The sequence below is a fragment of the Rhineura floridana genome, chromosome 18 (assembly GCF_030035675.1).
Source record: "Rhineura floridana isolate rRhiFlo1 chromosome 18, rRhiFlo1.hap2, whole genome shotgun sequence".
Lineage (NCBI taxonomy): Eukaryota > Metazoa > Chordata > Lepidosauria > Squamata > Rhineuridae > Rhineura > Rhineura floridana.
In genome coordinates, this window is record NC_084497.1 from 3,899,534 (window position 1) to 3,913,944 (window position 14,411).

Consider the following 14,411-nt stretch of genomic DNA (forward strand, 5'->3'; position numbering starts at 1 on the left):
GAGGGGGTTTCCCATGGCCTCCCTCTGAGGCTAGTCCTCCCCAGCTGGCTAGGGCCTGCTCAGCTTGCCACAGCTGCACAAGCCAGCCCCTTCCTTGTCCGCAACTGCCAGCTGGGGGACAACCGGGCTCCTTGGGACTCTGTAGCTTGCCCACGGCTGCACAGGTGGCAGGGCACGTCACCCCTGAGCCACTCGCTGTGCGGGTTATCTTTAGCTGGCCCTGGACACCCAGGAGACATGAGCGGGGATGTGAACTCACAGACTCTGGGTTCCCAGCCAGGCTCTCCTCCCCACTGTGCTATACCAGCCCTGTTGCCTTTGTACAGTTATCTTGTTTCTGCACGTACTCACGCACCCTCCCTCTCTATCCTCCCACCCAGGCAAGCACGAGGCATGATCAGAGTTCAAGCACAAATGCCACCCTGGCACACACATTGGCCAGAGGTTGCAAAGCAATGCTGGTAATGGGTGTGGCCTTGAGAGAAGGGGGTGTGGCTAGGGACAGTTCCAAGAACCCAGCACCCTCTAGACTTGGGTCCCAGCTGCACTATACATTTAAAGCAGTGTCATACCCTTATGAACAGTGATGGCTTCTTCACCCCAAAGAATCCTGGGAATTATAGTTTGTGCAGGGTGATGAGAGTTGTTAGGAGACCCCAATATCCCTTCTTCCAGAGCTACATTTCCCAGAGTTCCCTGGGAAGAGGGACTGTTAAACTCAGAAAGGGCAAGTCGCCCCTGGTTTGAGCATGGGCTGCCGAGTTTCTAATTTCATGTACAACCTTCCAAGCTGCTTGTTCCAAATCTGGACCGATCCAGTGCTTTTATTTTTAACTTGCTCGATCCCGACGGAGGCCAGCGAAGCCGGTTACTCAATGCAGCTGGCACTTGAGGTTTTTCATACCGTAGACAAGCTGAACCTCGGTGTCTCCCACTAAAGAGCCTCATACTGCCAAGCGGACATTTGCTGTCCGGCCGCACCGCATGACGCAGAGCAACCCCCCCTCAGAAATGGCACGACTCTGCCACGCTGGGCTGGAGCCAGGGCCCAGGGCCCTTGCGCTTGGCCCCAACCACTCCTTGGCTTTGCTCAACAGCCCACAGGATCAGGCTCTCGCAAGAGGCCAGGCTAGTGTACAATATTGCTGGGGCGGGTTGGAGACAGCACAGACTTTCTTCTGCAAGGAAGTGAGCCTTCTAAGATGTTGGGCGATAACTCCCATCGTTCCTTACTGGTGCTGACACAATCAGTCCTCATTGCGACTGTGCAAGGCGCAAGGGTGTTAGACAACCTGCTTGGTCTGGTTCAAGCCCCCCCCCAACACGGACTTTCAAGACTGATGGTGCACACGGGCCATAATTTTCTCCACTGGCTGAAGGCGATGGGAGTTGGGGTCCCAAGAGTTATCTGGAAGGCCGCAGGTCCTCCCCATCTCTTGCCCTACTGGTTTCAAACAATCCTGCTGCAAGAGTGCCATTTTTCCCCCTTTTAAAAGCAGACTGAATGCACAGAGGGAGAGTTCTTATGAAACTTCCATGTTCAGGAGCAGTCTGCCTCCGAATGAGAGCAGCTGGGGAGCAACAAGGCGATTGCCAGAAGCATCCAGGCTGGCAACGGGACTAGATGGGGCTTGTAGTGGCCTGACCCTGCACGGCAATTCTTGTGCTCCCAACCTGGTTTTTTTCCCCTTTCCTTCCATGGATGCAAAATGGGTTTCCTCTTGTCTTGCAAAGGAAAAAGCTGCCCCTATAAAGCCATGCGAAAGCACCCTCCTCACCCAGATCTCCATCCCTGCAAATAACAAGACTGTCAGAGGAATTTCGTTAGCAGCAAGATTTTTTTTAAAGTGTCAGTTTGTTTATTTCAAGTTCAACACATTCCGCTTTTGTCAGTTTTCAGCCCAACGTTGGCTAAATGAACACTTTTCTTTGCAGCCCAAAGTAAACAAAATCTCCCTCCCCACCACAAACAACAACTTGAACCCTTCTTGCCTTATCACCTGAACTCTCCAATTTTTAACACTGCAGGAACAAAAACAGGCCAGTCAACAGGATTCCTTGGAACCCACCGAGGAAAACATTTTTGAGGTCTACGGTTCAGTTGTGCCGCTTTAGTCTCAGGCAGGAAAGCACATCACCAGCTGTGCAGGGGTGCTGTGAAGGCCAAGCCTCGAGGGGTGGGAGGAGCCTTGAAGGGTAGGAGGCGGCCTCACTGGCCCTTTGGTGCACTAGCCCTCTTGCCCACAGCAGGTACCCAAAAGCCTTTTGAGAAACAACTTCCACTCCCAAACCAAACTGGACTTAGCCGACAGAAAGGGGGCAGAACTTTCTTTGACTATCTGCTAGCGCCGTGCTTTCATCTTAAGATGGCAGAACTTTTTCTAGTAGCGGTGTGCTTTCATCTAAGTGCCAAAACGGCAAAGAATTAAGGAAATGGTTTCAGATGAAGCCCTTCTCCCCCCGCCCCATCTATCCCGAGTTGTGGGGTAACAGCACTTTTGATGATCAAGCGGAACTGGTGTATGCGTGTGTCAGCCCATGCAGGACTCTGTAGCTAATATTTGTTGGATGATCAATGGAAACTCCTAGATTTTCCAGCAGGCGTTGGTTTGGGTGAGAGGACCTTGTACGTCGCGTCCTTTGGGGTCGAACCAGTCCACTGAATTTCCAGCCTGCAAAAACCTGGGGGCTATAATGGTTCATCTGAATCCACCCTCTGAAGCTCACTCGAAGGAGGGTTTCTCCAAAACCCTTCCAGATGCCCACAATTCAAGCGCTATTTGGGAGGAGGAACACTTCTGACTTGACAGGAGAGGGGCCCCCTTCCACTGCCCCTATATCCACTCTGGGAAAAAGGAGACGGCTGAAAGGCCCATGCATCGACCACACTTTCTGTAGCTAGTTGGAATTGTTGCAAAAGAGGGCAGCTGAGTGCTGTGAGCTGCCAATTTGCGACCCAGAGTTGCTGCGACCACTCCAGAAAGCTGCCCCCAAACAGTGCGGGCAATTGTGGCACAGCCTATTCCCCCCCTCGCCCCCAAATATGCCTGCACGAGCTAAAGTGTGGGGGCTCCACTGACACAGCCCAACAGCAGGTGATGCCCCCAATTCCCCCCCAAACCCCCTGCTGGCCCTTCCCACCCTCCAAAACTTTGCCTCCCCCTTTCCCTATAAAGGCTCAGCCTACTTTCCATATGCAGACCTCCTGCCACTTCCTACTTCACAGATTCCAGCACAGGACTTAAATCAGGGGTGGGGAACCCCCGGCCCTCCAGATGCGGCTGGATTCCCAACTCCCATCAGCCCCAGCCAGCATGACCAATGGTGAAAAGGATGGGGCCATCTTAACTCAAATGCAGAGCTTGGAAAAGTTACTTTTTTTGAACTACAACTCCCATCAGCCCCAACCAGCATGGCCACTGGATTAGGCTGATGGGAGTTGTAGTTCAAAAAAGTAACTTTTCCAAGCTCTGCTCAAATGCTTCGCAGGATTGTCTTTAACCGGTTCAAAAGGCGTCCAACCCTTGCCTTAAAAACGGAGCCAAAATGCCAGGTTTTGCCTCTCTGTTCTAGGCGGGAGAGAAAGGAGTTTTTGGTTTGATCCTAAAACCAACGTCAGAATTTGGGGAGTTTTTTTGTTTTTTGGACAGCCTGAGCTGGTGATAGCATCTGCTTGATCTTAAAAGAAAACAGCAACCGCAAAAATACCACAACCAGCCTTCAACACAGCCAGCAAAACCTTAGCAATGCTTCGTCACGGGGCATTGCGAAAATCAAATCAAAACAAACCCCAAACACAATCAATCTTCACCACACCGGGCTGGGTCAACTGTGCAAGGCGCAACTACGGAACTGAATGCTGAGCGTTAGAGGACCGGCTCAGTCTGGCTGAACCGCCTAAAAGGACTAAAAGCAAACACAAAGGAAAGGGCGACTTTTAAGACTGACTGTGGGCTTGCCCTAAACCCTCACCTGCGTTCCCTACGAGGCTCAAGGAACAGAGGGAGAAAGAAGGGAGGGAAGGTACAAACTCAGCTACCCCTAAGGCAGGCTGGATTTCAGAACAAAAGAGATCCTACACAGAACTCTTGCGCGTGAGCGTGCTTTAAAAAGTAAGATTTAGCCGGCAACGACTCCTTGCTGCCGCTCAGTGCTGGTTGGCATAGAGTGACCCCTGGCACCAAGGGGCTGGACCAGGGCTGGCTCCAGTGTGAGGGGGTTTCTGGGGAGAGGGGAAGTATCCTCCGGACGAGGGGCTCTGGTGGCTTCGTCTGGCTTCAGTTGCAGTTGGGTCTGGCCACCCTACGTCACAAAAGGGTGGCTAAACCCAGCTGCCTGCCATTGCTTGGAGATGCCACTGAACTTTAGAAGGGTGGGCATCAGCGCAGGGGACTGGCCGCTGCCCAAGGATGGCAGGTGCCAACGCCGGCCCCAGATGGGGGAAGAAACAGCCACAGATTTCCCCCACACATACACACCGGGAAAGGAGAGAGCAACTGTGCCACTTAGCCCAGTGCAAATGGAAGCGTTTAGGATTCAGATCACAGAGAAGGCTGCGAGTCCCAGGTTCCTCCTCCATCCCCGCCCACTGGGACATCAGGAGGTCTCCCCTGTCTAATGGAGTTCGATGAAGGCTTCCAGCTCTTCCGGGATGAAGCCTTTGTAGGGTATCTTGTGTTTATCCAGCGCTCGAGCAGCAAGGCACTGCAAGGTGATGTAATTGAAAGGCTGCATCATGGCCTTGGTGAGGAGCTTCTCGTCCAACAGCTCGTACGCCGTCTGCTTGAAGGCGTTGGTGGCATCCATGTGGGCTCCGGCCTCCATGAGGGCGCTCATGATGAGTGGGCAGTTGTTCCGGGCGGCCACGTGCAGCGGGGTGTTGTTATCATAGTCGCGGCTGTCGGGGTCGGCCCCGCACTCCAGGAGGAGGTTCACCACATGGAGCGAGGGGAACTTCCCCACTGGGTAGCGGCCAACAGTGGTGGTGTCCTTGTCCACCGCCATGTGCAAAGGGGTGAAGCCATTCTTGCCCCGCGGGTTGCACTTCAACAAGCGGTAGACGGTCTGACGCTTCTGGTGCTCCTGTTCTGGAGCGCACTCCACTTTCTCCAGCAGGAAGACCAAGTGGAGGATGATGGCCAGGGCTTTGGTGAACTGGGCGGAATCGGCCACAGGGTCTTTCCGATGGAGGAGAGCCCGCTCAACCTCGCGGACCCCTTTGCTCAAAACCCCCATGAGGTCGGGGAAGCCCAGCTGGGTCGCCATGGTGCCTTTTGAGCGGTCCTGAAGAACGTAAGAGAAGAGCTCAGCAAAAGAGAGGAAGCTGCTTGCTGTCATGGGGCTTAAGGCCTCCAAGTTGCCCTGCTGCATCTCCAAGGCGTACTTCCACAGATTAATGCAGCGCTCAAAGTTTCCCGAATCGGCATAGACGGCCCCCCGGTAGCGGATATAGTAAGAGGTGTCCGGGTGGGAGGGGCCGAGGATGCGCTCCCGGATCAAGAGCGCTTGCATCCGCATTTCATCCGGGTCAGTCACCAAGGACTCCAGCTCCTCCATCGTGCTCACCTCCCGTGAATAGTCGTATGCCAGCACCAACTGGCGAGGCTCTGGCTTGGCATGGTACTGCCCACCCTTGTGCCGAAGGTCCATCGCCCTCCGCCAGTGCTTAAGAGCCCCGAGCAGGTCACGCTTCTTGTCGACAAAGGTGGCTCCCAGGAGCTCCAACGCTTCCACAGCTGCCTCCGGTGTGCAGTAAGCACGGGGATGGCCGTCGCATGTAGCCAAGCAGCCATCGTGATGCTCCTCACGGCCTGCCCCATCACAAACGGCCTCACTCGCTTCCTGCTTCCCCTCCACCTGCTCCTCCAGCGCTCCCTCTATGAGGTATTCCACAATATTGGTGTGGCCGGTGACGCTAGCGGCCAACAGAGGGGTCATCCCGTACCCATCTTTCTCCATGCGGGCTTTGGAGCCGAGCAACAGGCGGAGGATCTCCAGGCTGCCGGATTCGGCGCAGTCATGCAAGGCGGTGTTGCCCTTGACGCTGCGGCGGTTGACGTCGGCCCCTCTCTCCAGCAGGTAGCGGGCAATCTCTGAATGCCCCTTGTAGCATGAAATCATCAGGCAGGTGTGGCCATGGCGGTTGGCCACCTCCAGGTCAGCTCCCCTCTCCCCAATCAAGTAGTGGACAATCTCCAGGTGCCCATCGAAGCAGGCTGCCCGCAGCGGGGTGGAGTTGGTGAGCGTGGTCTGATTGACGCTGGCCCCCCGCTCCAGCAGGCTGCGCACCACGTCCAAGTGCCCAGCCGCAGAGGCAGCCCACAGAGGCGGGGCCCCCTCGATGGTCTCGCCGTCGAAGTTGACCGAGCCGCCCACTTCCACCCTGGCACCGCAGTGGTCCAGCAGATACTCCACCACCTCTTGGTGGCCGTGGCGGGCGGCGATCAGCAATGGGGTGCCCCCAGCGCCTTCCCCACCCCCGGGGCTGGCTGTCAGCTCTTGCAGCTCCTCTCTGCTGCGGCTTCCCAGCAACTTCTGCAGAAGCTTCAGCTTTCCCTCACGGGCGGCGTTGTAGACTGCCAGGCGGAGATCCATGGGGGCAGCGCTGGCCACGGGGGCCACCCCCTCCCCATGGACTAGCAAGTAGGTTAGGGGGCTTATGGAAGGGAAGCCTCTGGATGTGTGTCTGTATAGGAAGGCTTGGGGTAACAGCTGGTAACCTAGCAACCAAGCCTTCCCTTTCCTCCCTGACAAGCAGCTGGTCCTCCAGCTGCACCAGCAACCTTCACCCTACTCCTACCCCGACGCCATCTTAAAGCCTATTTAGGGAGCCCAAAACAAAATGGCTGCCTTCGCTCTCCCTCCCCTCCCCTTCGCAGAATGGCAGGCTGGTCGCTGTAGTTCCTTACCTCCGACCAGTCCCGTGAGCTTCAAGGCAGATGGCGGCGGAGAGAGACTACATCCCCCAGCAGCCTTAGAGGAAGGAGCCGGTGTTGCGAGTGAGGCGGCCGCGCAACGGCTTCTGGGAAGCGCAGTTCGGCGGCGGCGTGAGAGCCTATCACTGAGGGACTCCCGAGAAGGAGACTCCGTTTCCCAGGCGGGAGGGGAAGAGAGCAAAGGGTTCTGGGAACGGGAGAGGGAGGATCCCGAAGGATGCTGGGAAATGGAGTCCTGCCGGCAGCACAGCTTTAAGAAAGAGTTTTGGAGCAAGTTACGGAGCTAAAATCATAACGTTTATATATCCTTCCCCCCCCAAAAAAAACCATATTCTTTTATTTTGTTATTTCAACATTGTAACTCGTAACAGCTTTTTTTTAAGAAAAGGAAAATATAAAAAAGCTTTAAAACTTTTTATAATTTCCCCCTTTTTAACGTTTATAAACCTTTGACTGTAATAAAACCTGCACGTGGGTATTTTTTTTGGGGGGGGGAAGGTGCATTGCAACCCTACACACGTTTACTTGGAAGCAAGCCCTACTGAAGTCAATGGAGCTTGCTGCAGAGTGTTATTATTGTTATTAAATTTCTGTCCCATCTTCCTCTCAGCAGGAGCCCAGGGTGGCAAATAAAGGGCAAAGCACTAAAAAAAACCTTAAAGCATCTTAAAAACAAGGCATCTTAAAAATCATCTTTAAAACATCATAAAAAGGTTTGGGTTTTTTTTAAAAAAAAATCTTTTAAAAACGTAAAAAGCAATTAGACATGAGGAAAGGTAAAGGTGTCCCTGCACTTGTAGTGCGAGTCATTTCCGACTCTTAGGGTGATGTCTGGCGACGTTTTACTAGGCAGACCGTATATATGGGGTGGGATTGCCAGTTCCTTCCCCGGCCTTTCTTTACCCCCAGCATATGCCAGGTACTCATTTTACCGACCACGGATGGATGGAAGGCTGAGTGGACCTCGACCCCTTTTACCGGTGATTCGACTTCCTCCTTCCGTTGGAATCGAACTCCGGCCGTGAGCAGAGCTTCGGCTGCGTTACTGCCGCTTACCACTCTGCGCCACGGAGTAAACATATATAAAGCAGTGCTGTTAAAAACACGGGTTCTTCCAAAGCGTGGATTTTGCCATTGTTTATCATGGGCAAGTCCACTCAGGGGGGAAATGGAACCCGCAAGTAAACCATCTGCCTGAGTCCGCTTTCCAAGTCTATAGAGCTAGATTATATTCTTTCCACGCTCCTACATGTTTCACATTTCCTGCCTCTCTAGGAATCAGGAGGCTCACTTGATTTTACCATGAGATGTCCGAGCAACAGAAAGCATGGCATTGGTTTCTGCCCTTTTGCGTTTTTTCGTAGAAATTGTTAGGGTTACGGCTCAACCTTTTTCCAATTATTGTGACAGTGGGTATTATTATTATTATTATTATTATTATTCAGAAGGTTTCTAAATCATCATCATCATCCCTATCATTCAGACCATGGTATTCCCAATCTCTGTATAGATGTGAAAGTTGGACAGTGAAAACAGCGGATAAGAGAAAAATCAACTCATTTGAAATGTGGTGTTGGAGGAGAGTTTTGCGCATACCATGGACTGCGAAAAAGACAAATAATTGGGCATTGGAACAAATCAAACCAGAACTGTCACTAGAAGCTAAAATGATGAAACTGAGGTTATCATACTTTGGACACATCATGAGAAGACATGATTCACTAGAAAAGACAATAATGCTGGGAAAAACAGAAGGGAGTACAAAAAGAGGAAGGCCAAACAGGAGATGGATTGATTCCACAAAGGAAGCCACAGAGCTGAACTTACAAGATCTGAACAGGGTGGTTTGTAACATGATACTGGAGGTTACTGATTCATGGGGTCGCCAGTTGTAATTCACTTGAAGACATATAACAACAACAATCCAGCCCCAACTCTAAATTCAACCTCCCCTCTCTGACTATTATTATTATTATTATTATTATTATTATCATCATCATCATCATCATTATCATTATCATTATTATTTAATGTTATATATGTGGTATAATAACATCATTTAACTACCAATAACAAGTAAAATATTACAAACTTCTTGAATTAAACCATGCTACTGGAGATCACTGACTCATAGGGTCGCCATAAGTTGAAATTGACTTGAAGGGACATTACAACAAATAAAGGAAGGAATAATATATAAGAAATATGTGGTATAGAGGTTGGACTAGCAGCTGGACAGGTGTGTTTGCCTGGCGGAATGCATGCAACACCCTCCTGACCCCCTCCAATGCACCACCACCACGGAGTAGGAGAAAGCAGGGGAGGAGCCCCCCCCCCGGATGAATGATACAGTGGAGGCCTCTGCAAGGAGGGTCAGACTGCAGAGGAGGAACAGGAAGAGGAGGTGGCACACCCCAGGAGAGCTGGAGCAAAATCTGCTTAATTGTGACCGTGGGGGTTGGAATTAAGCAGATATTCACTCAGCGCCATGAAGTTCACTGGGCGACCTTGGGCCAGTCACTGTCTCGCAGCCTACCTCACAGGGTTGTTGTGAGGGTCAAACCGGGAGGGGGAGAACCATGTTTGCACACCACTTTGAGCTCCTTGGGAGAAAGGTGGGATAGAAATGTAATAATAAAAAATAAAAATGCAATTAAAAATCAATAGGAATATTTTATATAGACATGCCTGGAACCACTTGAATGAAGCTCAGGGACTATTTTTATTTATTTATTTATTATTTGATTTATATATCTCCCTTCCTCCCAGCAGGAGACTACTGGGGGTCCTCCACCTAACCAGTTTCTAATTCACTTCTGCTACTTGCACAGGGACTGGGAGCCTGGTGAAGTCATCTGGAATCTCGGAGGCTGTAGACCTGTTGCTTTTTGGGGGGACAGGGTCCCCACCAGGTCCCCATGTATGAGCCAGTCGGCACGAAAAAGGGACCGTGTTAGCCACTGAGAAGAGTCCTTGTCCTTTTGTGCTGACTGGAGCCAATCAGAGTGAAAGGAGGCGAGTCAGCCACTGAGAAGACTCTTCTCAGTAGCTAACACGTGGCCTCCTCTTTCATGCTGATTGGCTCCTAGGGGCACTTGTTGTAGTGGAGCGTGGACTCACGAGATGACAGGGAGAGCAAGGGAGACGAGAGAAAGCGGGAAGGGGCCAGGGCACGAATATCATGAAGGGACCCCCTGCACTTCTGAATTTTCCACTGCACTACTGACTACAGCCCCCATAATCGCTGAGCGTTCGTCATCTGGAGGGCCACAGATGTCCCTCATCCCTGCTGTAAGGACTGCGTGAGAGAAGCGGAAATTCAGCAGGCAAATGGTGTGTCAGTCAGAAGAGCTGTGGCCGTTAAATACACAGGATAGTGGCGGCTCTAGTCACAATGGGCCCAGGGAATGGGTGTTTTGCTGCTTTGGAGGAGGAGATTGGACTCTGCCATGTTGCTATGGGTACCCAGATATGCTTTGACATTTTCATCTGGAGTATCCATTAGCAAGAGAGACAAGTAGCGACGTCCCTTTGCTGCGGCGCACGGGAAGATCTTTTTTTCTGGGTGCTGCTGTACTTCCAGAGTGTAATCCATCAGAAGTATTGATTATGACTTGTGAGGGCGGGTGGAGGCGTTAGGGATGGAAAGATCTCTCTCTTTCAGTCCTCTCAGTTGTTTGTTTTCCCAGTCTTAAATTCAGTTCTCTACTTTTCTGCAACAATTTTATTTATTTATTTATATTTAATTTATATCCTGCCCTTCCTCACAGTGGGAGCCCAGGGTGGCAAACAATTTGCAAAAAAAAATTTAAATAAAAAAAACCTCATGAAAACTCTCCAGCATTTTAGGGCGAATTTCTCCAGATAAACACGTTTTTTGTAGGCAGTTTTGCCCAACGTACCCATTTTTGCAAGCAATTTCTCATCCTAAGATGCATTTTTGTATGGTAATTTCACTCATATTTTCATTTTTGGGGCAAAATTTCCCCTAACATATGCATGCTTGTAAACATTGTTTGGCTGGGGAACTGCATTGCAAAATTTGAACAAGTGCAAATTTCAAAGACTGGGTGTGTTTTGGTTCTGATGTTGTTTCGGAAAGTCTGAATTTGATACATATGGCTTTAAATGCGAACTGAATCGAGTTTCTCCCCTGCCCATAGATAAAGAAGCATTCTTTCAAGGGGTACAGCCGCATGGCAGCGTTATCGCCTCACTGAGGACTAGGCCACTTACGTGAACAGAACCAAGTGGTGATGGGGGTTACTTTTCCCACGTAGATGCATGCAGGTGCATGCAGTGTGATCTGAAAGAGAGCCAATGTGGCAACATAGTTAGGTTGTTGCACTAGTACTTGGGAGACCACGGTTTGAATCCCCACTCAGCCGTAAAGCTCATTAGGTGACCTTGGGCCAGTCACCGCCTATCAGCCCAACCTACCTTACAGGGTTGTTGTGAGGAGGAGAAGCACCATGTTTGCATGCTACCTTGAGCTCCTTCTGTTTTAACTTTTTTTTTTTGCCACCCTGAGCTCCTACTGCGAGGGTGGGATATAAATCTAATAAATAAATAAACAAACAAACTTTTAAGTGACTGCTGAAAACCTTTCTGTTTCGGCAGGCTTATGCAGGCAATTAAGAACATGCTCTTTTTTTGCAACAATTGACCTTTGTTTTTATTGCATTTATAATGTTTTTTTCTAATTCTACAGTGGTGGTTGTTTTAAACATGTTTTTATTTGTTTATTTATTTGATTTATATCCTGCCCTTTCTCCCAGCAGGAGCCCCGGGCAGCAAACAAAAGCACTAAAAACACTTTAAAACATCATAAAAACAGACTTCAAAATATATTAAAACACAACAACCATCAAAAACATATTAAAACAAAACATCTTTAAAAACATTTTTTTTAAACGTTACAAGCATTTTTAAAAAAGGTTTAAAAATATATTAAAAAGCAATTCCAACACAGATGTAGACTGGGATGAGGTCTCTGCTTAAAAGGCTTGTTGAAAGAGGAAAGTTGTTGTAAACTTCTTTGATGTTTTTAACAACATAGCGGCATACAAATATTTTTCTAAATAAATAAATAAAGGAGGGATAGAAAGGCAATAAATAAATAAATAAGTTTGTGGCACGTTTGGTTGTTCCTGAAAAGGGTGTTCACGAGAAACAGCTCGTCTGGGGCAATCGGCACGTGCAAAGGAGACTTTGCCAAGCCGATATGCTCCTATCACAAAGGTAAACTGATCTCTGGGGGCGTGGAAAGCACAGGCTCACCACCACCGCCACTCACGGATGTGCCTGCCAACAACATCCTTGCTTTTTGTGGAACTGAAGCATCAGCAGTAAGAAAACGGAATCAGACGCAGAGGGTACCGTATTATCCAGGGACCTTTTTTCCTCTGGCTTCAGGGTTAATGCGGTAAATAAGTAATTGAGGTCACGGCTATGTGGGGCAAAGGACAGTCAATCAGGGTGGAACTGGGACAACAAGACGCAAGAGGGCACAATCCTATACTTGGTTGCACCTGTTGAGCGGCTACAGATTTTCTCAGAAACTCAGCTACGCCCACAGACCAAGAGAGAAATGCACTTATTCCTAGGGATGGAAGAATCTGCCCATTGAGGCTCTCGGTTTGTCATTTTTGCTCTTAACTTCAGTTCTCTGCAGCAGTGTGCTTTTAAATAAAATAAACACCCTGCCTTCTTCAGCTTTTGAGTGCAAATTTCTCCTAATAAACACAGTTTTTTTCTGCAAGCGGTTTTGACAAAGGGACACATCCTTGCACGCCGTCTCTTCGAACAGAACACGTTTCTGTATGTTACTTCCACAAATGTATTTATTTTTATACACATTTCTCCCCACCCTCACTCGATGCATTTTTGTAAATATTGGCTGGACAACTGCGTTACAAAGTGCGAATTCTGAAGGAGGGCTGCGTTTCGGGTCTCATGCTGTTTCGGAAAGGGCGAATTGGATCGACTCCGCTTGACATGCGAAGTGAATCCAGTTTGTCCCCCATCTTTATTTACTTTGAGATGGCCTCCACACACCACACATTTAAAGCGCACGGCTCACAAAGAAGAACCCTGGGAATTGTAGTTCACCCCTCCCAGAGCTACCGTTCCCAGCAATCTTAACAAACTACAGTGCCCAGCTATCTTTGCAGAGGGGGGACCCATGTGCTTAAAAGTATGGTGCGTACCCCATAGCACGCTCCCTCCGCAGTCAACACTGAAACTTTATACCAGTCTTGGACCAGGCACATTACATTTCCCTCCCATTGATTTTGGCGGCCAGGATGGGGTGGTGGTGGGATTTTTAAAAGCCCCCATGGGAGAAACCGCCCATTCTCACACAAGGGAGGCACTCAGCCCCACACTTAGAGGGTGCTGGCAAAGGGCCAGGCCCTCCTCCACCCTCCTGCTCTAATTTTTGTTTTTTGGCTGTTGCTGCCTCTGTGGTTTTCAGTGTCCATGACTTGCACATTTATGTATTAATTTAAAATATTGCTGTCCCGCCCTTCTGCCCTACAGTAAGGCATTCAAAGCGGCTCACAGAGAGATCATGCACAGTAAAATATGTACCAAAAAAGATGTAAAAATACATAAAATATAGTCAACAGTTCTAGGGGAGTGATATTAAAACCAAGGGATGGAAATTAAAAAAGGGACGGAAATAAAATCAGTTTTGGCTATACCTTCAGTCCCTCCCAAAGGCTCTCCGGAACAAGATGGTTTTCAGAAGTCTCCGGAACACCATCAGAGTGGGCTTCTTAGGGTATTCCAAAGCCTGGGGGCCACGACCGAAAAGGCTCTCCCCCACGTGCCTGCCAGTGTAATTGCATATTGTTAAAGGTCATGATATTTTATGCAATCAGGTGGGGGCCATTTGGTTGAAGGGCAGGCTATTCCTCTAAATGGTACATAAATATGAAGAAATGAAAAGCATTTGCAACTGCTTTGTGCCCTTGTGTGTTGCAGGGGCCTGGGCTGGGTGCATAATCAGGGCTGTGGACAAACACAAACGCAGAGAGAATGTTCCACTGCAGGGGAAGAGGTATAGCCTAGTCACAATCCTTGCAGTCTCCTGCCTGCATCAACTGAAACTGATCCCACGTAGATTTTTACATCTTCATTGGAGCCCCTTCTCCAGGTCTCTCCATTTTTAGGAGGCTTGGAGGGAGGTGACAAGGGATAGGGCATTTCAATTGCAGCTCCTCATTTGCAGAATGCTCATCCCAGTGAGGTCTGCCTGGCATGTTCACTGACATCTTTTCTGCACCTGGGAAAAACTTACCTTTCCCCCAGGCTTTTGAGGGACTAAGATGTCATCATTTGCTGTTAGTTGTGCTGCCGAAGTGTTTTGCTAGTGTCCCTTTGTGTATTTTTTGTGAACTAGTTGTGGGTTTTGTATAAATGTGTTTTGTGTAAATGTGTTTATATGATAACACACATACACATATATATAAT

At 49.5% G+C, this 14,411-nt stretch overlaps 1 protein-coding gene across 1 annotated transcript; it reads right to left on the bottom strand.

Moving 5' to 3' along the window:
• Positions 1–1,819: 1,819 nt before the first annotated feature.
• Positions 1,820–6,832, bottom strand: FEM1A (fem-1 homolog A). Its single transcript, XM_061601158.1, has one exon. The coding sequence runs from the start codon at positions 6,592–6,594 to the stop codon at positions 4,615–4,617; it is 1,980 nt and encodes a 659-aa protein (XP_061457142.1). The 5' UTR covers positions 6,595–6,832; the 3' UTR covers positions 1,820–4,614.
• Between the last annotated feature and the right edge of the window lie 7,579 nt (positions 6,833–14,411).

Coding starts and splice junctions, on each gene's coding strand:
- FEM1A (XM_061601158.1), bottom strand. CDS start 6,594: ATGGATCTCCGCCTGGCAGTCTACAACGCCGCCCGTGAGGGAAAGCTG.